The sequence below is a fragment of the Sinocyclocheilus rhinocerous genome, unplaced genomic scaffold (assembly GCF_001515625.1).
Source record: "Sinocyclocheilus rhinocerous isolate Xijiao unplaced genomic scaffold, SAMN03320098_v1.1 scaffold3864, whole genome shotgun sequence".
Lineage (NCBI taxonomy): Eukaryota > Metazoa > Chordata > Actinopteri > Cypriniformes > Cyprinidae > Sinocyclocheilus > Sinocyclocheilus rhinocerous.
In genome coordinates, this window is record NW_015656594.1 from 190,366 (window position 1) to 217,116 (window position 26,751).

General features: G+C 36.5%; 1 protein-coding gene across 1 annotated transcript in view; it reads left to right on the forward strand.

Annotated features, from left to right (window-relative positions):
• Nucleotides 1-26,751, forward strand: part of LOC107720322 (thrombospondin type-1 domain-containing protein 7B-like) — a 131,353-nt gene that overhangs the window by 93,952 nt on the left and 10,650 nt on the right. Inside the window, exons 15-22 of the mRNA XM_016528001.1 lie at nucleotides 10,894-11,027; nucleotides 11,153-11,306; nucleotides 13,486-13,627; nucleotides 16,006-16,121; nucleotides 16,395-16,480; nucleotides 19,817-19,940; nucleotides 22,281-22,455; nucleotides 24,843-25,016. Coding sequence (XP_016383487.1) covers nucleotides 10,894-11,027; nucleotides 11,153-11,306; nucleotides 13,486-13,627; nucleotides 16,006-16,121; nucleotides 16,395-16,480; nucleotides 19,817-19,940; nucleotides 22,281-22,455; nucleotides 24,843-25,016 — 1,105 coding nt within the window. The remainder of the gene's footprint in view (nucleotides 1-10,893; nucleotides 11,028-11,152; nucleotides 11,307-13,485; nucleotides 13,628-16,005; nucleotides 16,122-16,394; nucleotides 16,481-19,816; nucleotides 19,941-22,280; nucleotides 22,456-24,842; nucleotides 25,017-26,751) is intronic.

Sequence of the window (26,751 nt, forward strand, 5' to 3'; positions counted from 1 at the left end):
TCTTCTTACGATGCACTTAGGGCTTTACGATTACTCCAGAGCACTCGTAGATCTACGATGATTTTCAAGTGCTACTTATACGATGCTTTTGGGAAACAGACCGTAATATTAAGATCAGTCGTACGATCGTTTTTACGAACTTCTTAGGCTTACGAAGCTTTTGGGAAACGCAGCCCAGGTTCTTAATATTGAACTGTGTTGCTTATGCAGATAATTATCTGTTTTGTGTTGTCCTTCTCTCTTATTTACAATATAAATAGTAGTAAAATTGAAACTTTAATATAAATTAAATGATTTTCAGTCATTTTTTTCACAGAAGAAATGGAAGCATGTTTTCTTCCTTTCCTTTGAAATATTATAGAACAGTACAAATATTATTAGAGACAATTTTGAAATGGCACCTATAGAAATTAGCGTTGTATTATATAAATATGCGGTAGCACTTTACAATAAGGTTTCATTAGTTAATGTTAGTTAATGTATTATAACATGAACAAACAATGAACAATACATTTATTGCTATATTTATTCATCTTTGTTAATTAAAATACAGTCATTCATTGTTAGTTCATGTTCATTCACAGTGCATTAACTAATGTTAAACACAACTTTAGATTTTAATAATGCATTAGTAAATGTTGAAATTAACATTAACTAAGATTAATAAATGCTAGAAGTGTTGTTCATTCTTAGTTCATGTTAACTAAAGCAGTTAACTAACGTTAACTAATTAACCTTATTGTAAAGTGTTACCAAATATGCTTATGCTTAAATATGTATTTCATTGTATTTAATAAACTAACTTTTATTTTTTTGGACAATGAACACTACATTTACCAGAATTTTATGAGAGAGAAAAAAACTATTTAGATCAAATAAAAACAGCTTTGGTGAGCAAAAGAGACTTTAAAACAAAAAATTTGAATGGTAGTGTATAGGGGTGTGACGAGATCTCGTGGCACGAGATCTTGCGAGATCCGATGTTGTAGTGTTCATTGTCCAAAAAAATAAAAGTTAGTTTATTAAATACAATGAAATACATATTTAAGCATAAGCATATTTGGTAACACTTTACAATAAGGTTCCATTAGTTAATGTATTACCTAGCGTGAACAAACAATGAACAATACATTTATTGCTATATTTATTCATCTTTGTTAATTAAAATACAGTCATTCATTGTTAGTTCATGTTCATTCACAGTGCATTAACTAATGTTAAGCACAACTTTAGATTTTAATAATGCATTAGTAAATGTTGAAATTAACATTAACTAAGATTAATAAATGCTAGAAGTGTTGTTCATTCTTAGTTCATGTTAACTAAAGCAGTTAACTAACGTTAACTAATTAACCTTATTGTAAAGTGTTACCAAATATGCTTATGCTTAAATATGTATTTCATTGTATTTAATAAACTAACTTTTATTTTTTTGGACAATGAACACTACATTTACCAGAATTTTATGAGAGAGAAAAAAACTATTTAGATCAAATAAAAACAGCTTTGGTGAGCAAAAGAGACTTTAAAACAAAAAATTTGAATGGTAGTGTATAGGGGTGTGACGAGATCTCGTGGCACGAGATCTTGCGAGATCCGATGTACGGAATTTGTCAAATTTTGAATTAATTAATCAAAAGTAGGTCATTACACTTAAATCAAATCACGATATGGACTAGTATCTGTACATATTAAGCAGCAAAAGTCGATTTAAATATGAATCCTCCATGTTCTGCGTGTCTCTGTTAATGAATGGCGCAGGCGCGCGGTTTCATTTACTACACACACACTGAAGAGCGCCTGACACTCGCGGTGATTTCAGCGTCTGTCTTCTCACTAAATGAGGACGTAAACACATAAACAACATCTCCAGAACTGCTCTGAGAGTTACTTCATGAACATTTTAGCGTTTGATTTGAGTAAAACTAGCGTCATATCACATACACAGAACTGTAAAAGTATTCACGGCAAAGCACGGCAACCCGTCAAAATAAAGGTCCGGTTTGATTTGAAGACATTGTGCCTATAACTATTTTTCAGTAGAATGTACATAGCCTACTACTACTACTACTACTACTAGTACTACTACTACTAAAATGAAACAAACATTATTTTTTTAAGGAATAATCAAACAAAGCATTTCTTCCATGTTTTAATTTTAATAGTAAATCCCATTTGTTTGCCAAAAAAATCTTGTTTGCTTAATTTTCAATAAATAAAAGATAAATGATAAATTAAATTAACATTTTATGCCTTCATTTGATAACCAGAAAAATGTAAATACACAACACGGAATTTCTGAGGGGTGTGTTTATTATATATATTTTTTATATAAGTGGAATTCAGTTTACTAAATAATGGACTGCTTCACTTCCACTTTAAAGGGATATTTATGTTGTTTTTTTATTTATTTTTATTTATACTATTTATAATTTTTGTGCAATTACTTGCCTGTCAGTTGAGTTTGTGGCAAAACATTTTGCAGTGTTTACATGTTGTTTATTACTGCATAAAATGTATTAAAATAGATGTTTAATTTCATAAAGTACAAGTTGATTTCAAAATGCACCTACTTTTTTGCATTTTGTGTTTTTCAGTTGAATAAAAGACTATTTTTCCCTATATATTTCATCATTGAGGATTTCTTTAAAAAAGTCTCGTCTCGTTCTCGTGAACCCAGTCTCATGTCTCGTCTCGTGGGATAAGTGTCTCGTCACACCCCTAGTAGTGTAGATAAATTATTTAATATATATGTATATTATAATGTGGTGGACATTTATTGATGCTGTTAAATTCAGAGTTAAAACTTGTTTTAATGACTTGTTTTGATCTTTTTTTGATTGGGGGTTCATATAAAGGAAGGCTCTAGAGACTGACTGGTTAAAAGTGTGTGACATTGTCTTTTGTTAACTGGAAACGAGACTGGAAATAAGCAGGTGAAAGCTGCTCTCCCCCTCACTGCCGCCTCCATAATTGGTGCAGAGTTCAGCCACTTACAGATAACGATATGTGTCACAGTTTTCAAGTGCATTTCGGGCAAAATATGTTGCTGCTTCCTTGTTATGGCCATAACTGCAGTGCTCTGCCCCCATGCTGAAACAATCACAGCTTCCTTTATTGAATACAACAAAATCAATACATTTTTCATTTAGGTTTTTTGTGTATCTGGCATTTCCAACTGTGGGAAAATGTACTGTATTTGTGCCGAATGACTAGGCGAAAGAGATGTTATGCTTTGATACTCCCTGTCAAATTGTTGACTTGGAGGTTTGTTTAACAGAGAGGTCTTTGGAGATTGATGTTTTGATTTGGGCAAAAGCTGCTTCACTTCATTAATGAGCGGCCCACAGCGTTTCTCAGCATCTCTCTCACACACTCTCTCAAATGTGTTTGATGCCAGAGGAGCTGTTTTTTATCCTATGAGCTTGAATTGCGCTTAGACTCATTTATAATCAGAGAACATTTCAACAAGAGGAGGCGTAAAAGAGTGAAAGATTCTTTGCTCACAGTGACAATGCTAGCATTAGATTAGCGTCATCGAATATTTATTTATCGCCACACAACCAAGGCAGGTGGAATTTGTTTCTGTGATTTTTCGCATGAAGGAGCTTTATAATAAACGTAGAAAGCTATCCGTTTGCATTCCCATCATCTCAGCGGCACTGTAAAAGTAATCCAAACAACTTCAGTTTGATTCAAGTCCTCTGAAGCAATTTGATCAGTTTGTATGATACACACAGTGAAACTTAAGTAGTTATTCACTCTTAAATCAAATCTAATTATTAATCAACTCTGTATACAGAACCCAAATTCAAATGCAATGACGTCAAACCTCTGGAGTTCATGACGTTAAGTCACATGACCTGGGTGGAATTATTTCACATGGTGTAGAATGGTGTAAATTGGAAAATTGAGAAAATATTTGCGAACAATCCATTAATAGACACCAGAAAGCATTCCAATCTACAGCAGACCTGATTAAAGCTGGAAACCTCGAAAAGGCAGGTTGAGAAGATGAGTGATCTGTTGACAGCCTTCAGTTAAACTTCAGTAACTTCAGTTAAAAGTTGTAAAAACCCATATGGGGTTCGCACTCTTGTTCCTCCTCTGATAATCTTCTGTATCACACAGTCGTTCTGAATATGCATATTGTTTGGTCCCCGGTGGTGTGGTGCTCAATTTGCTCTTGGAGTCTTTCCAGCTTTGTGAAAGTTCTCCTGCAGTCCAGATGGCCTGGAGCATTTAGCTATGATACAAAGGTTAGCCATCACTTTATCAACTAATTACAATAACGAAACAAGAACTGCGTGATGATATAAATAATAAATGGTCACTTGTCATCTGATAGCTATGGAATCCCCTTGTTGGGGAAAAAAGGTCAGAAATGTAACTCTTGAGTGTTAATCCAATGAAAGCTTTAGCATTAGAATGAATAGCTGCTTAGTGTTTGAATCTGCAATGAATGAAGGACTAATATAGAGGTATGAGAGATATTAATCGTCGCTTAAAAATGTGTGTGTGTGTGTGTGTGTGCGTGCGTGCGCGCGGAGTCTTTTAAATGATTGAATTAGTAGTAAAATTGTGCGTTTATAAAAACTCCACAGTTTCAGAGAATTTATTGTGTTGAGAACGGGAAAGAAAGAATAATCTGCCACACTGAAATGATTCCTGTCAAGACAATTTTGTTTATATCTGATCATTCAGTAGAGTTTAAAGGAATCGTTCATCATTACTCACCCTCATTTAGTTACAAACCCTTATGACAAAAATATTACATGATTATGGATCATGTGGAGATTTATTTAAATATGTGCCTGCCAGATGATGATGGTATTTCCTCATTCTACTTAAGCTAATCTACTTAACATCTTAAAGAGTTTTTCATTTCCAATAAACTACTGTTCAAAAGTTTGGGGTTGATGAGATTTTTTAAAAATATTTTAAAAGAAATATTTCATGCTCAATCATTTATTTGATTAAAAATGCAGTAGAATATATTTTTAAAATGTAATTTATTCCTGTGATTGAAAGCTGAATTTTCAGCAGTCATTACTTCAGAATCACATGTAGTCAATATTACTCAAGCTATATTTCAACCCTTCAGAAGCCGTAATACCTTTGTGCAAGGAACAGAAGGAAATTAAGTTTCTCTGGACTGAAAATCTTGCCATCTGCCATTACTCTCAAGTCTCTCACACTTCTACAAAAATCATTGAAAAAAAGGACTTTAAGGTGAGTAAATGTTGGTGCATTTGTAAAACAAAACAAAAAACGTTGTCCCATTCCATTGAAGTTTTCTCAGATCTTTTATTGGCAGCTGTCAGATAAAATCACATATAGTCTGGGATGTCCTAAAACATTGTTTTGGAGCTTCAGTGTGAGCACACTAGATCTGCCCTTTAGCCCACCAGTACTTCCTGAAATCTCATCCTTTTATTTTGTCTCCCGTTTTTTTCTGGTATCAGCGTTTCAATATCAGAACATCATCTTAAGTGTATTAGAAACCATCACCGTGGTAGCATTTATCTCCCTGTGTTTCAGTGTACCCCGATTGTTTTGTCTGATTCCAGGGGCCAGTAGACAGTAATGGCCCAATCTGTTTAAAGTTTCAGTCAGGCTGTGACACTTAAAGAGATTTATAGAGTCGAGAGTTGCCTGCTAGGCTTACCACTGCTGTCTCTGCTGCTCGTGTAAATGCTGCTCTCATGTTAGGGCTCTGTGTGTTGAATGGAGGTGTGCATATATAACATGCACTGTGGATGCCCTCAGTGTTTGCTTTGTGCTCTTTTAGTACTGCTTTGACCCACTATGCACAACAATTATAGCCCTCTTTTATAAGTATCTTGTTGTTAGTCAAAATATGCTGTATGAATAATATGATATCAGAACTTTGCAGAATACAATATCTTGCAGTATTATATTAAAAATAGCCTACATATGCTGTCTGTACATTCCATAAAATATTTTTAAAAATCATTGAATGTTTAAATATTTTCATTTAAACTGTTTTTCATTAGTGAATATCAAAATATATATCAATATGAAGACTCTTGAAAATTTATAAATATTTTACAAGTATATTTCATGTTTACAGTGGCCTGAAACAACATTTGGACACTTACAAATTAATGTTTTTGCATTAGATGCAAAATATCAAACTAAGAGTCATCTACAAACAAATGTTCCTTTTCTCAAAAATATCTTCACCTTTCTGAGCCATTTTTTGCATTGACTGGTCCTGAGCAGGCCCGTAACCAGCTATGAGGCAACCGAGGTCCGGACCTCGGTAAATTTTTCATGTTCAAAAATAAAATTTGTTATTTGACTAATTTGCTGTTAAACTCCTCATACTCCTCCCGCATGACATGTATAATTCAGTTTAGACAGTTTGCAAGAATGTTTAGCGTCCCTGTTCTGAAAATGATCGCTGCGAGACGCTGGCGGAGTGAACGAGGCTTGAGAGAGTTGTGAGTGAGGGCGCGGGCTCAGTCTCCGTGTTACCAGATCCAGCTGTTATAAGCATTTTTAGACTTGTCTTTTCCACTTAATTTAACACTTTAGAAAGTTAATAAAGTAGGAAGTTGCAGTTTAGAGTCAGCTATATCTTTATCTTATCTTATTTGCAAAAGATTGGAAATAATTTTGGTTTATTTTTATTTATTTTTAGTTTTTTGTTCCGAGAGTTGCCTGCTAGGCTTACCACTGCTGTCTCTGCTGCTCGTGTAAATGCTGCTCTCATGTTAGGGCTCTGTGTGTTGAATGGAGGTGTGCATATATAACATGCACTGTGGATGCCCTCAGTGTTTGCTTTGTGCTCTTTTAGTACTGCTTTGACCCACTATGCACAACAATTATAGCCCTCTTTTATAAGTATCTTGTTGTTAGTCAAAATATGCTGTATGAATAATATGATATCAGAACTTTGCAGAATACAATATCTTGCAGTATTATATTAAAAATAGCCTACATATGCTGTCTGTACATTCCATAAAATATTTTTAAAAATCATTGAATGTTTAAATATTTTCATTTAAACTGTTTTTCATTAGTGAATATCAAAATATATATCAATATGAAGACTCTTGAAAATTTATAAATATTTTACAAGTATATTTCATGTTTACAGTGGCCTGAAACAACATTTGGACACTTACAAATTAATGTTTTTGCATTAGATGCAAAATATCAAACTAAGAGTCATCTACAAACAAATGTTCCTTTTCTCAAAAATATCTTCACCTTTCTGAGCCATTTTTTGCATTGACTGGTCCTGAGCAGGCCCGTAACCAGCTATGAGGCAACCGAGGTCCGGACCTCGGTAAATTTTTCATGTTCAAAAATAAAATTTGTTATTTGACTAATTTGCTGTTAAACTCCTCATACTCCTCCCGCATGACATGTATAATTCAGTTTAGACAGTTTGCAAGAATGTTTAGCGTCCCTGTTCTGAAAATGATCGCTGCGAGACGCTGGCGGAGTGAACGAGGCTTGAGAGAGTTGTGAGTGAGGGCGCGGGCTCAGTCTCCGTGTTACCAGATCCAGCTGTTATAAGCATTTTTAGACTTGTTCAAAAATAAAATTTGTTATTTGACTAATTTGCTGTTAAACTTCTCATACTCCTCCCGCATGACATGTATAATTCAGTTTAGATAGTTTGCAAGAATGTTTAGCGTCCCTGTTCTGAAAATGATCGCTGCGAGACGCTGGCGGAGTGAACGAGGCTTGAGAGAGTTGTGAGTGAGGGCGCGGGCTCAGTCTCCGTGTTACCAGATCCAGCTGTTATAAGCATTTTTAGACTTGTCTTTTCCACTTAATTTAACACTTTAGAAAGTTAATAAAGTAGGAAGTTGCAGTTTAGAGTCAGCTATATCTTTATCTTATCTTATTTGCAAAAGATTGGAAATAATTTTGGTTTATTTTTATTTATTTTTAGTTTTTTGTTCGTTTTAGTATCAGTATCTGGCAACACTGCATCGCCGGCACTTAAACTGAAAGCAATCATGGTCTTGAGGTGATTTGATCATCAATTTCACATCGTGAAATATGAAAGTGTCCCAATATATTTATTGTAATTTTAAACAGTATGATAACTTTTAAGTTTAAAAACTTTTAAGTTTAAAGTTTTGGTCAGCTTTCCTCTAGTGTAAAATACTAATTATTTTCTAGACTTTTGAATATTTATGCAATTTAGAAAGTTAATTACATTTTCAATCTGGCAGCTTACAGTGGTCATTACTGTCTTCATCTTCATCCTTCATAATTACACACGCACACAAAGCCAGAAAATCTGCATTAAATTTCTTCTGTACTTTTATAATCTGTTGAAGGGAGTTACTTAGTTAGTCCAGAAAGCAACAGGCTATTGCACAGGAGAAGCTAAAGCTCAAAACTAATATATGTATATATATCATTTGTCTTCTCTCTCCTTTGCCTGTCATGCACTGCTAATACGGACATCTTCAAAGGCTCAGGTCAGTGCCTCATTCTGTGTTTCTCCCTGTGCATCTGTTAACCCCACTGCCCCTCTGGCCTCCGTGGCCCCAGCCCTCCTCTGAATAAGAGGAGCACTAGTGTATTTTGATCACGGGCTGACTGAGATTTGAATTAGTATGAAGTACGTTTTCATGTCATCTCTGGCCCTTCGACTGACATTTGAGAAGGATCAGGGGACTTCATTATCTGGCCCAGAGTACCTACATCCTCCAAGAGGTTACAGGAGCTGACCTGTGAGCAGCATAGCTGGTTTATTTTTCTTAAAATATTACATCCACTTGAGAGCTAGGCAGTGAAAGTTGCTGTGAAGGGGGATAGAATACTATATCTGTGCTATTTAAAGAACAGACGGGAACCATTCCTTAATATGCCATAACCAAACGCCGCCTTTGCATAGTAAAAGTCAGACGGCAGGTTGGATATTTATTGTAGCCTCATAGAAAAACTGTCAGGCGCTGTAAAACTGACTTTCCCCTATTAAGGGCTTTTTAATAAAATTGTTTGCTTCTGTTGATGAGTGCTGCTGAATTAATGATTGTTTCTTAACGTGGCAATTTCATTTCTTGATATCGTCATGTTTTAGAGCTTGATATTTGTCTATGTTAATGAAATTACCCTTTTTTAATGCTTCAGTAGATTTATTGCCAATTTTATTCATCATCTTTTCACTCACTTCTCACATCTTGAGCATCGTCTTAACACTTGTTTGATTATTGTAATTGGAAATGCAATGACACTCATTAAAGGAGAGGAGAGGAGACGAGGGGAGACTAGAGGAGACAAGAGGAGAGCGCTGATGGGGCTTTTAGCAGCTGCAGGGCCAGATGGGATATTTTGAGAGCGTGTGTTAGGGTCTGTATATCCCCTTGGGGAGGAAGCTATAAACGTACAGTCTCATTTGTTCACTGTGTTTTCATAAGCCACTTTCTTACAAGGTTTGTTGGTTTGATTGCCAAGTATTTCGTAACTGAAGTGTTTGGCTTCTGGACTCATTTATGAATGAAATCATGTCTACTGAAGTTAAGAAGCAGGAGAATACCCTACATGCATCACATCAAAAAGCCTGCTGCAAATCTCCCGCCAGTCACCAGCCACAAAAAAATGTAGCATAATCAGAGCAGACACACATCTGACGCAAACCAAAAGAGTGCTGTGAGAAACTGACTGAGGACAACAACACATGATGTTCGCCAACAATTTTCTTCTGTAATGTGACATAATTAAATTTCTAATAAACATAAACAGAATATGCAATGAGTAGGGCTTGATTTTGTTGATCAGAAATTGACCCAATCATGAAACTGGGTATTTCATACCACAAAAGGCCAAAACCTGACTTTAAGTTTATCGTGCATGGTGAAGGGCTGTTTTCCTCCTCAAACACAGGGCAGCCACTTTTGAGGAGTCTTTTTTACCGTGAAGGATAAAGGTCAAGCTATTTGGCTACTGGACAGTTTTGGCTACTGGATAAATGCAAATTCAACCAGTTGACACATTATTAGCAGCAGTTTACATTTGTCTCATTTGTCTCACATTTTTGTTTCTTCTGTGGCAATATTAGTTAATCAAAGTCCCTAATTGTAAGCCCAACGAAATTGATCAATATATGTTCAATGTTCCTCCCACTGTATTGCATGGAATTCCATTGTAAAATGAGTAGAGATGGACCAGCTGTACAAAGCAGTGGGACTTATATAACAATGAGGTTAAATAAAGAAAGATGTTATAAAAAGAAAGAAAAGTTCTGATTTAAGGCTGTCCTATGTTTAAAATTCCCAAGTGATCTATCTCTCCAAAACATTGATTTGTGACCTACACTTCTCTGTTGTCTTTCCAAACTGTTGACTTACAAACGAATTTAGTAATTTTGTATATTAGTCTAGTCTAGTCCTCATAATGCCTGATTTCAACAGTAGATTGAAGCATTATGGTACTGGATATGCACATTTAATATTTTAGATGAATGCAATTGTTGACAATAATTTAAGAATTTTTAAAAACCGCAAAAACAATGTTATAAAAATAACAGTTGATATTCCGTAATCAAACAACACAGTTACTGGTAACCACTCTTACTGCCAGTAAGACAGTTTTAAAAATTGTTTTAGTTTTCTTACTGAAAAAAAAAGCGGATAAAGTTCTTACAAGAGCACAATTAAACAGCCTGTATCTCTATCCCTCACAGCCTTATTTTTGTTTGCATCAGATTAAAGATGGTGTCTACTCTGACGAACATCTACAATACATTTCTTTATTAGACTTTTTGAATATGCTCAAGCTTTTCTTGTTCATGTTAACCACCCTAATGCTTGAGATAAGTCATGCAAGCTTCAATATCACGTTATATTTAAATGGATTTTCTGTACTCAATGCATTATTGCTGTCTCTGTGTGTCTGTAGGTGTATGAGGCTGTGCCCTGTCGAAGTGAGTGCGGTCAGTACGAGTGGGTAACAGACCCCTGGTCAGTCTGCACCATCAACACAGTGGACGAGCTGCCAGCCTGTGGTGAGGGTGTCCAAAGCCGCAAGATTCGGTAAGCAAGGACACGTTATTACAGAATAACCCCATCACAGATGCTTCTCTTGGGGGTCACGACCCACTCCATTCTGCCACCCTCGTCCTCCACATCCTCATTCTGCTGTTCTTTCACTGTGACAGGTGTGTGAGGCATGGCAGTGAGGATCTGGTTAGCAGTGTGAATGAGACCCTGTGCGACCAGGAAGAAATCCCTCTCCAAGCTCAGACCTGCGTCCTGCCATGCCCTAATGACTGTGTGATGTCCCAGTGGAGTCAATGGAGCACCTGTTCAATAGTAAGATGTCCTTTTTGTCTGCTGCTATATCCTCAAGGCACAATTTAAAATGTATGCAACATTCTGAGCCGACTGTGATGCAAGGACCAGCATACAGAGGCCCCAGAAAGTATTTGTGTAGTTTTGGACACTTAAGCCAAGTGTGCAATAAGACCAATAATATTTACATTACTGTTCAAAAGTTTGGGGTTGGTAAGGTTATGTAATGTTTTTAAAAGAAGTCTTGTCTGCTCACCAAGACAGCATTTATCAAAAATCATAAATATTTTAAATGTAAAATAACTGTTTTCAATTTTAATATATGTTATAATGTAATTTATTCCTGTGATGGCAAAGCTGAATTTTCATCATCATTACTCCAGTCTTCAGTGTCACATGATCCTTCAGAAATCATTCTAATATGTTGATTTAGTGCTTAAGAAGCATTTCTTATTATTATCAATGTTGACAACAGTTGTGCTGTCTAATATTTTTACGGAAAGTGTAATAGATTTTTTTCTGGGTTTTTTGATGAATAGAAGGTTCAAAAGAACAGCATTTATTTGAAATAGAAATCTTTTGTAACAATGTAAAAGTTTCATTTTGATTAAACAAATATTGCATCCTTCTGAATAAAAGTATAAATGTCTTTAAAAAAAAGGTCTTATTGACCTCAATTTTTTTTTCAATGGTAGTGTAAGTTAAATATTAATTTGTCTAGTTAAATTTATAATAAAACACTAAAAACTTTTAAAAGCTAAAACAATTAAAAGCTACACGTAAATTTAGACAACGATTTATGGAACAGTAATACTTGCTTATAAATAAGTATAAATTGCGCTTTAATTTATTATGAGCATGTGTTGCATAGAAAGTGTTAGCATTACTTTTAACAGTGTAATTAGCCAATTATTAGAGTTTTAATGCGTGTTGGATGACAGCAAAGATATTAGGATATTAATTAAAAGATATTAAGAAAATATATCGACCAATACTAATGAAATTCCCAAAATCGTAACAATATACAATGTGCATCTCTAGTCCCAAAGTGTTTTCTTCAAAGTCAGTAGTAAGTTCAGGTGTAGATCGCCATATTAACTTTGGACATGTTCCACTAACATTTCACCAGCAATCATACTGCTCTAAGCTGTCTTCAGCAAGATTGCTGTGTTGACATTGTTTTATAGGTTAAAATTATGCACTGGTGTTTATAGGCTCGTAAAAAATGTGCCTCTAGAGACATAATTTCAGTCTGTGAATTAAGAACAGGAATGTTTTACAGTATATTTTTGCACGATTCTTTCTGAGCTCGGGCCATGACATAAGAGTGTCGAGATGTTTTGCATCTATTTGAATATTTCACATTAATTCTACCTTGCAAGTCAAATCTTCATACAGTTCCTGCGGCGAAATTTCAAACACTGAATACGGAGACAACTGAAATCAGTATGCAGATGAACCTCCAGTAGTAATGAAGCATTTGTTATTCTAATTAATGTTGTGCATAAAAAGTTACCCTAGATACAGTTTGCCATCGGGCCTCTGACTTCAATTCGTACTCAACAAATCAGAAACAAATTGGTTGAGTTATCCTGGCTCGGCCCAACCTACACAAGACTGCCAGGCCATTTCAGCATAATTTGGTCTCTACACTAATCACTTTAGATCGCAATTCTACCTTGTACGGTCTCAGTTCCAAGCAATGTTTGTTCTCTTCGCTATGTCAAAGCGCTCAGCCAGCACTGCGAACATGTCAAACACCAGGGTTCTGTGATTGAGCTTGTTTAATTAGTTTCGGTTTTACATAATTATGAAATGTTCCCAAAAAACCTGGGTGCACAGATATATGGCACTAGCCGAATAGAGCTCCTGCTGATGATCAGCCTCCTCAGTAGTGAGATACATGCACATGGCCAGCTAGCCGTTTAAAGGGTCTCATTAGCGTCTGACAGTGATGGAGATGCAGATTAGTTGCTGCCTGCAGCCTAACGGCTTCTAACAGTGCACTTAGCATCGCAAGACCATGTGGCTGCCTGACTGCTGGGGTTTTTTTATTTTCTTTTTACAATGCAGTATGACACAGCACAGCGGTTATTGCTCAGCTTGCCTATGCATATGCACTTTTTTTTTATGTAGTGTCTAGACTTTGATGTGTTTGGCATCAAAGCCCTCTTGACATTTTAACTGTATTTATTTGTAGCCATGTAATGAAAGCACAGTGAGGATGAGGACGAGACACATGCTGCGCCCCCCAGTGGCCGACAGAGTGTGTCCAGACAGCACCCAGACAGAGCCCTGCAGCCTCAACAGCACCTGCTTCAATTATCACTACAATGTCTCCAGTGGGTCTCTCTCATTCTGCTTGACACAACACTAAATATAAAATGAGCATCTAATGACTGTTGCATGACTCACTTCAACAGCACATTTCGGCATCTCATTCTAAAGCAGTGGTTCTTCTCAACCTTTTTGATTTGAAGGCACCCATTGTCCAACACAATATTTGGAGATTTCTGGTATTTCTGCTTTATCTATGATAAATCTGCTTGTTTTCAGAGTTGTTGTTGTTGTTGTTTTTTTACGGCAACTTGTTGATTAAGCTAATTCAATAACTTACATGAACAGTACTTTTACAGCATCTATTTTTCTTGATTAATGTTAATTTCTACATATGCTAATACATTTAAAAATTTTAAAGGGACACTCCATCCAAAATTCTCTTATCATTAATTCACCCTTATGCCATCCTAGAAGTATATGACTTATTTTCTTCAGATGAACACAAATATAAAAAAATAAAAATCCATCTCTATGGGTCCATAAAATGCAAGTGAACAGGACTTTTACAGTTCATGTGTCAGAAACTACACAAAGCAAACATAACGGCAACTCATGCATAACTCCAGTTGTTAAATCAGTTTCTTCTAAAGTAAAATGATAGGTGTGTGTGTGTGTGTGTGTGTGTGTGTGTGTGTGAAAAATACAAATATTTGCATTATATGGACAAAGATGGATTGTATTTCTAAAAATCTTGCTTGTTCATCTGAAGAAGGAAAAGCCATATATGTATCTGTCATATATACTGTATATGTCAAAGTCTTTTTTTCCATTGTTAGATACCTAAAAAATTTTAACAAATTGAACCTTATTGTAATGTGTTATCAATGATACTTTGTTTTATTTATTTTTTTCATATTGTATATTGAACCCCAGATTCCCAGTGTTGGCCAGGCTGTATGTCTATTGATAAAAGTGGCAAAAAGTATAAAGAGATGTTATAAAGACATCCTCCCTACACTCTAAAAAATGCTGGGTTGTTTCAACCCAACTTTGGGTCAAATATGGACTAACCCAACTTTTGGGTTAAAAATTTTATGTAAAAATTTAACCCAACGGTTGGGTTAGTCCATATTTGACCCAAAGTTGGGTTGAAACAACCCGCCATTTTTAGAGTGTAATGCAATCTGATAAAGTGCCTTTATCAAGGACACAACAGCGATCGATCTAGGATCAACCCTTGCAAGGTTCTACCTGCAGTCTTTTGAGCATCAGTCCAGATCTTTAATAGGATATGCAGCCCATAAAAGAAAACCTTTCAGTTGGGTACTGGGAGATACTGTCCACTGTACTAATAAAGGGAACATGTTAATCTAGTGCATATCTTCACACTCTCTGACTTCACTCTGCCTCACATAGCAGGTTCTTGGGTATATGATAGATATGATATGATGTTCAGAGTTTGCACTTCAAGCAAGATCAAGGCTCAAACCCTTCCTCTCTCCTTCACGCTATTCTCACACGTTAACATCTCCACTGAGAATGTGATTTCTGAACTGCTGTTAATCCACTGCTTTGTCCAGTCGGCTGCAGCCACCCCATGCCATATTGTGCTCAGTAGGACATTGGCACATGTGAAGTATCGTCCTGTAAAGCAGATAGATACTAATTCTCCAGATAGAGCCTAATGAAGGAAATGGGCATGGAGATATGAATGAGATGATAAGCGCTTTACTGCACAAAGACCATGAAATCGCTGATCATATCAATACTGATACTCCTCCTCAAAGCCATTTGACTGACTTAAGGCCAGATTAGTATCGTAAAGGCGGTCTAACTTCTGCCCTCAGATCACAATGCATCTTTCTCTATTCTACTTTGCTATTTCATAGGCATTAGCTTAATCACAATTTGCATATTTCTGTGAAAACTACACTCAGAAATTACACTGTTTGGGGTAAGAAAGATTTTTTTGTTGTTGTTGTTGTTTTTGAAAGAAGTCTCTTATGCTTACCAAGGCTGCATTCATTTGATGAAAAATACAGTAAAAACAGAAAAAAATCTTACTGACCAGAAAATTTTGAACGGTATAGTGTACATATGTAAAATAATTTTAAGTATGAACTGAGTCAGAATGGCAATACCGGAAAATCTTAGAATTTCATAGAATTGCATCTTAGAATAGCATCAGACAACATTATTGATTATGGACATTATTAGCCCAGAAAGCATGCATGCATACAATATCTAATGGAAGTATGCAATCCAGGCTTGTATGAATGTATTGTGATGAGACACACTCTTGATGTTGCATTTAATTGAAAGGCTATTTGAAAGGAATTGAAATGCTCTGGACAAGGACACAGAATATGATATTTAAATGATACTCTAGTCTGACGTTTCCCGTGTGTGTGTTCTTTTGTATCCTTTGGTTACGGGTCAGGCTGGAGCACCTGTCAGCTGAGCGAACATGCCATCTGCGGCCAGGGCATGAGGACACGACTCTTAGATTGCATCCGCAGCGATGGCAAAGTTGTGGATTTAAGCGTGTGTGAGGAGGTAACCTTCATTTCCTGCCGCCCCTCTCAGTACAAGTGTTCTCTGAGGGGGAATTAAGCACTGTGGGATTGTATTATGTCCTTCAACTGCATGTACTGCAAATCAGCCATGACTGTCCATTAACTCCCTACAGTATTGCTCCATATCCAGAAAATGATTCTTTCATTGAAGCCTTTTACAGTAATAGCCTCTCATTGGCTCACGGCTGGTCCATCAGACAGAGATTGTGTGTGGTGAGGGGACGTGGGGTTAATGGCTGTCCCGCTGTTTTAGCTGGGCCTGCCTCAACCGTGGAGACTGGCGATGAACTGTGTGGTGGACTGTCCCTTTAACTGCATCCTGTCTGACTGGGCACCCTGGTTCTATTTATTCTGAAAGTTACTTTGAGTTACTTTTTATTCACAGGAATAAGTTACATTTTAATATATATTTAAATAGAAAACAGTTATTTTTAATTGTAGTATTTCAAATATTATTGGTTTTACTGTTTTCTATAAAAATGCAGACGTTGTGAGCATAAGAACCTTTTTCCAAAAACATTTTTTAAAACTTTTGAACATTAATTTATTTGTATAGCGCTTTTCACAATAAATATAATTTTCCTTCCATGACAGTAACCTTGACTCAAAACATGCAGACTTTAATTCTCAAAACTGCTCATGTACAGTAAATTTGCAGAAGAATCCTACTAAAGGTAGAAGCCCAAAATAGCAATAATTTCAGTTTTAAGAAGCAATCAGCAGTATTTAGAAGGATCAGGGAGAAACATGCTTGCAAATTACAGTTTGCAATAATATATCAAGCGTAGCGTTAGTTCTGGCAGGTCACGTTAGTCGAGCTCGCATCAGCTGACTCTCAGCTGATCCCCATTTACCTATGGGAATACGACACCTATCTAAGCATTCATATATAAGGTCCCTCAGTATTATCAGCAGTTTTCGCATTGCTCAATAGCTAATTACCCTCCTCCATCCCCAGCTCCTCCTCTGTCAGTCGGGATTCAGCCTTCTGGTTCTCCTTTGAATCAGACTAATTCTAAAATGTGTACATAAAATCATTGAACTTAAACAATATCTGCAATACATTTATGTTGGTTCTGTTCTGTTTACCCTGGGGGGTTATCGCTGCTCTCCCTGCTCTCATCCATGCTAGACTGCATGGATGCGCAGGGAGTTCTTGCCCAGAACAGAACCATACCGCCAATCCAAACTGTATGCTAATTGTCAATCATATTTGACGATAGTGGTCCTGACAGAATTAATGTTCTTGTGCTGCTGACCCATTTTCATTTGCATGCAACCTAACCCACAAACCTGTGCACTCGGGTTCCATGGAGATAAACACTCTGCTTGCTCTAGGCTCACACTATCAGGTGGTGTGCATTTACTTTGCATTCATTAACATGCCCTGTCGGAATCCCTTTTTAATTATGGATGTTATGTCATGAATCATATTTAAGGATCGGCTTACAGGTTAATGACTCTGGGTTATAAAACCCTTGGTTTCCTGAATACGCCAAATGATTTATCAGTCAAAGGGAAATATTTATTTTACCCATTAGTGTTCTCAAAATTGCAATTGTGAATTCAGTGTTTGTTGCCCTGTTTGCCTGATGGAACGGTGTTATTGCTTCATGCAATATAAAATGTGCTAATTACTAGTCTTAAGAGCAGCCCAGGTCCCTAAAGTTCAAATGACCCAGCTCCTTAGGAGTTCAGCTTGTTTTTCTCCTAATTAGACACGTTCAACACAATCTTCATTAATTTTCATTCAGCCATCAGCTTTTCTATCTCGGCCAGGCAGTTTACTTTTTAAATCCAGAGACCAGCCGCCCGGCATACCTATCTGCTACTGGCACAACACTTGAGTTCTTCAGGCTATGCAAACAGGAAGTTCTCAGCATGTTTTCGGTTACATACACAGGTGTAGAAATAAACGCAAGCTGTGCTGGCTGTAAAAAGGAAATTTCTTGTCTGTGTCAAAGCAGTGTTGTCTCTTGCACACCTCACTGGAGACCGAGAGATTGGGGTTCATTATGTGTTGTATATATGCACAGAGTTTTAATGCATCTGGAAGTGGAGCTCAGGAAACCCAAAGAACTCTGTGCTTTCCCCTTTTTTCTTTCTTCATTCTAGCCCTCTTTTCTGTCTATTTCCCCCCAACCCTCCTCCATCTTCCTACAGGATCAAGTAGAGATATTTCCTCTGTCAAATCACGTCATTTTAAGGGCTCCCTTATCTGGCCGGAGTGCTTCTGTTTTAATGAATGACATGCTTGAAGCGGCCAGCTGTAGAAGCTGCCTGGCTCTTGCAGGCAGCACAAAACATGAATTTGATGAGCAGTTATGTTGTGCTGTGAATGTAATTTCATTTTTTTTTCTCTTCTTGTTAAATGTTTAATGCTCGACTGGACGGAGGGCTCTTTACAGTCAAACTCACTGGAGTGCAGTTCAGTTCAGTTCAGTTATACAATTATGAAGGGTCTGCATTTTCCCTTTTTTTTTTTCTTCAGAATTTGGGTGAATGGAGTGATAGCCCCAAAACTGTATTCTTCTGAAAAGCTTGGCCTAAGCTTCAGTGCTGTCAGTTTCCATGTTAATTTAGGACGTCCTGTTCTAGTTAACTCTAATGTGTTGTTAGGCAGGCCTAGAGCTGCTATATGCAGTGAACTTCTATATGTCCCTGCTGTGTAAAATTGTTCATCATTTACTCACCCTCATGTCATTCGTTCTTCTGTGGAACACAAAAGAAGATGTTTTACAAAATGTCCAAGCTGCTCTTTTCCATACATTGAAAGTGAATGAAGACCAAGTGCTGTCAAGCTCCGAAAAGAGCAAATAAGTATCATTGTGCGCTGTGTAGATTACCAAGTCTTCTGTCATATGATAGATGTGTGTGAGGAACAGAAAGAAATTAAAGGCATTAATCACTCAAAATCTTTGTGTAACTCTCAAATCTCATTTTTGTTTACTGGTGTTTCTTCACATATGGACAATTTTTAGAAAAACCTTTCTCATTAGTTTACTTAACTTGTTCATTAACAATGTCTGACAGTGGGCATATATACATCACAGGAGGAGTCATTTGTTTTGTTTTTTGTTTTGTTTGAAAATGGTTTCCACCATGTCTTAGTTTTTTAATTGTTTAATCTCATTCTTTTGTGAAAGTGTTTTATGCAGCAGCAGCTTGTTGTCCACCACAGAGAGCCACTGGATAAGAAATCCTTTTTAGGTCTTACAGCTCAGAATCAGTGTAAATGGTTCATTTAAATTGGTTCATTACTGGCACAGTCTCCTTGATATGCACTGACATCTAAAAAATACACAAAAAAATTATATTTATTTTATGGAATAAATATTAAATAATTTATTTTGGTCTTTGTTTAGATTATCATAGTTTTAAACATGCCTAAACTGGCCTGGACCAACATGAAATTCATACTGGTGTAAGATGATCTTGAGCCATCTCAGATGACTGTTTCTGTCTATTCCTGAATTGTACAGTTTATAAATATTGCAACTATATGTGTGAATAATACATGAATCCACATCATTGTCCCAAGCTGCTAGAGACTCTAATGCAGGCTTGATGTATTTTTAGCCCATCCTCTGCTGTTTGCCATATTTTCATACAGTGCATTCACAGATGTCTCTTCACGTACATCTCTGTTGCAGGTGTTATGATTCGCTCTCGCAGCATGCTTCAGCAAGGTCATGAGGAGGGACGCCCGTGCGCCTCTCAGCTTTCCCAGACCAAACCCTGTCCCATCAGCCCCTGCTACACGTGGCTTCTGAGCGATTGGTCTCCCTGCACAGTGGAGGTAGATTCTGGGCAAAAATAATTGGATCTGCGTGTATTTTGCAGTTACTGGTTATTGCACATCACCTAACCTGAGGGCATTCAATCCATGTTTCATATGACCAAGTGGTGTTGAGACCAGCCGCCCGGCATACCTATCTGCTACTGGCACAACACTTGAGTTCTTTAATTGAATTTTGTAGAAATTGCACACATGCTGAGTTTGTATGTGGGAGAGAGGGACTTTGTGTCATTGAGACATGAGGTAACTGCTGATTAAAATCATGTTGCGATCCACGGTCTTATCATTAGAGAAGAACAGTGGCAGAGTTCAGATTTTCATCTCCTCTCTTCTGCTTTTCTCTCCTCTCTCTTTTGTATCTGCAAAGGATTTTAATTGTATGTCTTGGGGTTTTGCACACGTCCCTGGAGTCGTGCTTGGCCAGATCAAAAGCTGTCGTCCTCATAATATGAACAAAAGAAACGTTGCACACTTTTAACATATATTTGTGCTTTCTTTGGTGCTTGGTGTGATGGACACTTTTATATTCATAAACATTAACACAATTCTGTGATATGTGTGAGTCAGCCACGTCTATCAGCGGATCCCTCTATGAGCAGATATCTGTGTAAGCGCTCAGTGAAGAGTATGAAGCGATGGTCATTGTAGCCAATCACAGACATATCTGTTGAGCATGAGAACACAATGGCTGGAAATGCTGGTATCATCACATTATAAAAATTTCAGTACCGACTGGTACCGACATCGGTACTTTTAGTTGTAGTTTGTGTTATTACATACAATTCTAGAGACATGCTAAACCAAAAATCTGAAAAGATGCAATTTTCATAGTTAACATTTGCAAGGCAAATTATGTTTAATTGGAAAAGAAAATTTGTAACACATGCAATAACAACAGGAAGAAATGTGATTTAGGTAGGTTTAGCTTACCTGTCGAGAAGAAACAGTGCAGGTTCATTGTCTCAATTGAAACCCAAACACTGCACTTCTGTAACCGAATCTGAATTTCTTTTCAATGTCACGTGTCAGCTGTGGTCCCACACCAGCTAAACACCCTCTGGCTCAGCCTGCCACAGTAGCCACACCCCAAACTCGTACCATTGGCTGAGCTGATTAAGATAATGTATTTTGACATAAAAATCTTACAAACTTTAGCTTTAGGCAAAAGTTGTTTATGACAAGAATTTAAGGCATTAAAGGGATAGTTCACCCAAAAAATGAAAATTGTAATTTACTCACCCTTTATTTTCAAGAATGTTCTTATCCAAACAGTTGATGGTAGCTATTAACTTCTATAGTATAGAAATACTGTTGAAGGCATAGGCTACCATCAACTGTTTGGTTACCAACATTCTTCAAAATATCTTCTTTTGTGTTGAACAGAAGAAAGAAACTCTTACAGGTTTGGAACAACTTGAGGCTGAGTAAATGATGACAGAATTTTAATTTTCGGGTGAACTATCACAGAAGTTTGTTAGATTTATACTTACAACTAAACAAAAGCAACTTTAAAAATGTTAAATTATTAATTTAAATTTAAATTTAACAAAAAAAATAGATATAATTACAAAAGGTCTCTGAAAACAAATATCTTATGGTGCGTTCAAGTCATGTCGGATAGATCGTATTTACGAGCTGAACACACATGAACGCCACCACAAAGTCGTTATTACGAGTGGGAAACTCGAAATTTTCTTAAAGCCCCGAGTTTCCGAGTTGGGGGCGTGTCAATGACAAACATGGCGGAATCGATGGATGCAACATCTGTAGTTGACGGTAAATTTTTGTTTAAATTGATAGTTTAGTTGTCCTATAAACTTAAATTGGTCATGTTCTTGTTACGCAGCTAGTTAATGAAATCCAAGTAAAAAAAATGCTATAATTTTTGCACCTATAGGTGAAAAATCTTTTGATTTGCCATGTTGCATTTAGCTAACAGCTTTTTCTAATCTCTGTATTTTAGCATTTGTTGATGCTAAAATTCAGTTATACTGGGATCCTGGTCTAAAAAAAAATATTAAAAACGCAAAACACACCTGATGCGAACGTCCCAGGAGGACTTGAGCATCATTATGCAATATTGTGTGGGGTTTTTTTTTTTTGGATGTTTAGATATTTTTATTGGCAAATACGACAAAAATACTGATAAAAATTTTTGCTGTGATAGTTGAAACCTCAGCTGTGTGATCAGGTCACATACTCACATTCATGAGAAATGCCATAGCATGTTTCAATCCCAGCTGTCAGTCATTCAGAGAGAGGTGTCACTGTAATAAGCTCCTCTGCCTCACTGCTCACAGCTCGTCCAGATTAATGAGTCAGCCGCGCGGTTTTGTGCAGGGGGCAGAATGTGGAGAGGGCAAGAGGGAGAGGAACCTGACGTGTGTGGTGCACTGGTCAGACTGGCCGGACAACTCCTTCCCTTCGAAAACGGTAGAGGACGAGAAATGTGGAGACCGAGTGAGAAAGGAAAGCGAGCAGGAACTGCAGCAGCCGTGTTTCGTCCCCTGTCCAGGTACAACACTGATTCGAAGCAACATTTCTTTTACTTCTTGTTTACATTTTTGTGCACTGATGCTCATGATTCATTTAACACGATTTATTGTTTCATAATCAGTGGCGGATGTTGATAAAGGAATGTTTTTTACTACTACTCACTACATCACAGTAGAAATATCCTAGGAATTAATATCTGTCATGTTCAGTGAAATGAAATGAAAGTTTGTCGAGCAATGTCCCACTTTTTTAACCTGTGAATACATTTCACCTTCAGGCTATCGTTGACTTGTGTTAGCCTTACTTCTGTGTCTCTCTTCATTTCGTAAATGTGCTGCGTGCTCTCAGGGATGAACATATGCTGGGAGGAGAGGGGAAGAAAGATGTTAGAGTAAGAAAGGTAGAGACAAAAAAGAGAGAATCTAAGAAATGAACGAGTTAGAGAGGGTGGCATATGGTGTGCAGTGTGCAATGCTGTATTATATATTTCGGCAGCTCCAGTGAGGGATGAAAATAGACTGGCTTCATGAAGATGATGGATAATGAGATGCCTGGGCACACAGATTGTCTCTAATAGCCATCCTGGCTGCAGAATCAAAAGGACATCATGGCTGAAGAGCTTGTGCTAGCATGCGCAGGTGGGGGGGTAGCTGTCGCTGTGAATCGGCCTGTGTTCTGAGGCATTCGAAGGGTCAGTGATGTATTACCTTCAGCTAAGGAAGCATTAAATGTATCTGAAGACTTCGTCATGCATTCAATTCTATGACAGGAGGATCAGATCAATCTCGCTGGCCTGCACAAGAAAAAAGAAAAAAAACTTTTTATGCATGTTTGTATTGTGCATACAGGGCCGTTTCTAGGCATAGGCGAGTTAGGCGGTCGCCTAGGGCGCCACCAGCTGAAGGGGCGCCAATGAGCGCACGTACTGGCACTTTTAGCAGGGTTGTCATAAAGAGTGGCACGGTCACCCTGAAATATGACTGCCGCCCCCACTGGATCCCCCAACATTATTGGGCTAGAGTACTGTCAATCTGACGATGCCTGTATGCCACTAGATCAGATACTTTATTCTTCTTCTTATTATTATTATTATTAGTAGTAGTAGTAGTTTGAATTTGAAGTTTGAATCTATATTTGTAAGTTTAAATGTGTCATTTTTAAGTAAGCGATAATGTACATCCAGCCGGTTCTTATCGCAGAATAAACTCCGACAGGATGATCAGGACCCCGATGCGAAACTATTTACCACATAAGTAAATAATCAGAATATTGATTTGAGTTAAAATATTTTATTAGCTCTTTAAACGCAAGCTTCACAAATGGCTTTGAGCCTAGACGCATTTCAGACAAGACAAGACATTTAAGGCATAATGTATCACTAACTAGACAACTTTTCAGCACAAAAATAAAGACGAGGACATAATACAACTTAAGGTGAGAAGAAAGCGTTTTAAAGTCTTACCTGTTTATTATCTTAAATCCATTACAGTGTACAAAACAATCATTCTGTCAACAAGACAAACACTTCAATAATAACGTTACAGTAAGCCTACTATTAATACTGAAGTCTTCTGGTTTCATTTTACAGTAAATACAGGCACAAGATGATAGCAGTTGTGTTTGAATGAAGAGATCACAGCAGTGTGATACAGAAAGATGCGCTGGCACAAAATAACCGGATGAGTGGTGTGATATTCGGTGTTATGTTGCGACTGACCTATCAGAATCACGTATTCGAGAATTGTGTAATAAGTTTAAATACATGAACCTTAGAGTTTTAGTGTAATCATTTAACCAGATGCTAACGCTAGTAGCAGTGTTTACTTAGTATTATTTTTATACTATTAATATTTTGAATTTGCCCATTTTTTATATTTTCTGTTGTCAATTTATTTTATTTAGTTTTAGTAATTGTGTGTGTTGGTCATTTTATTAATTTTTGATTTATATATATATATATATATATATATATATAAAAAAAAAATTTTGTTTGTTTTTTTTTTGTTTGTTTTTTCCCTATTTATCTTAATTTGTATTTTATTTAGATGCCAAGGCAACACTTCTAGTTTAAGTGTTTAATTTTTTTATTTACTTCAGATTTATTTTAATTAACGAAAATGATTTTTTTAATAGCATTAGTTTTAGTTAACAATAACAACACTGACTAGCAGTATGCTACAAAGGGGTTTGTTGTTTTATGTGGCGGTACAATACCCCAAGAATCTTGTACTTACTACACGCTTCAAAGTACCTCCCAGTATTCAAATTCGGATTCATGGTATAGCATTCCTTCTTTCTTTGTACTTACTAACTGTACCGTTGGAGTTCCTTCATAAGTATTAAATTATCATGGTATTCATTTAAACTGTAGAAGTGAAGTTGTGATATGTGATTTGTCATCTACAGGAGACTGTCACCTTACAGAGTGGTCGCAGTGGAGTTCCTGTCAGCTGACGTGTCTGGAAGGACGTAGTTTTGAGACGGTGGGCCGTCAGGCACGCTCACAGGCTGTGGTCATACAAGTGCTGGAGAATCAGGACAGCTGCCCTCACCAAGTCTTTGAGACACGTCCATGTAAAGGTACAAGCAGTGAAATATGATAATATAATATAATAAAATATATATATATTCTAATATAATATGCAGTAATATATGTGCTTTGTATGGAAGCCCATTTCTGATAAATATTATATGACAGTCATAATTGACTGTTGAAATTAGATGATAAAAGTTTAACTTTTTATGGCATATTTATGACTTTTTATGTCATAATTATCTCATAATTATTATTTAACAAAGTGTGAAATTAGTTTCCATAGTTTAAAATCTGATTTAAAATAAAATTATTTTGAATGTGTGCATTTTGCGTTTTTTTGGGATATGACGAATGATGTATATACATCATTCAAGGTGTACAGTATGCTAATTTTCATTCAGTTTACTGTGGGACTTCCACAATGTACAGTAGTTTGTAGTGAATGAATGAACAAGTCAGCTGTTTTGGACACAGTATATGCATGAATGCATAAAATGTCTCTGTCTCTTGTAATCTCATGCACCTTGTAAGTTCATCACTACAACAAAGATGTCATGATAGAAATTCAGTCCTCTCTTCCCACGACTCTCAGGTGTATATCAGAAGGTCTCTTGGCATCTTGTTGACGCCAACATCACTGCACTGTATAAGATACACCAGAGATGTTCAGACAAACAAATGAATCGCATTTCATCATTTACGGAATGATGGTGCGTGCAGTCAGTCCCAAAGATCTGATTTTAAAGGTAAATTGAATTTGAGTGTAGTGTGAACAAATCCTACATATTCAGTGGAGATACAGTGGGTACGGAAAGTATTCAGACCCCCTTAAATTTTTCACTCTTTGTTATGAATTTTCTAACATTGATCAAACCAATACAATATTGAAGTAGGTTTTTTGCACCCTTACCCAGACTGTCTATACCTTGGGGTCAGTAACAATTTCTAAAAGAAAAGTATTTAATTAAAGAAATACATTTATTGAGCATTGATCCATTAAATTTATCAAATGTGACAGTAAAGACATTTATAATGTTACAAAATATTTCTGATTTTCTTTTCTAATTTCTGTTCATCAAAGAATCCTGAAAAAAAGTTCTGTTTTCAACATTGACAATAATAAGAAATGTTTCTTGAGCATCAAATCAGTATATTAGAATGGTTTCTGAAGGATCATGTGGCACTGAAGACTGGAGTAATGAAGCTGAAAATTCAACTTTGCATCACAGGAATAAATTACATTTTTTTCTATGAGAAAAGACTTTAAAATATAGAAATATAGTCTTTTTAAATATTTCACAATAATATTGTTTTTATTGTATTTTTGATCAAATAAATGCAGGATTTGTGAGCAGAAGAGACTTCTTTCTAATGCATTAAAAACAATCTTACCAAGCCCAATATTATATATACAGCGGGTATAAAAAAGAATCAGCCCCCTTTAAAATAATCACATTTTGTTGCTTTGCAGCCTGAAATAAAGATGGACACAGTTTTTGTTTTATCCAGCTGTATTTACTCAGTGCAACTTATAACATCCAAGTGAAAGATATAACACCAACATGTCCGAAAATAATAAATAAATAAAAAAGGTTTGAAAAAGGATCACCCCCTCCTAAAAATGACTTGTAAACTCAATCAGGTGTAGCTAATCACCTTCTCAATGGCACAAAAAGCCATCTGACTTTGAACTGTGATCAGCTGTGCTCATTTTGATTAGCTCAGCATGAAAAGAGCTTTCCTGGACCATTTCAGTCCTTGGTAGTGCAACTGAAGCAA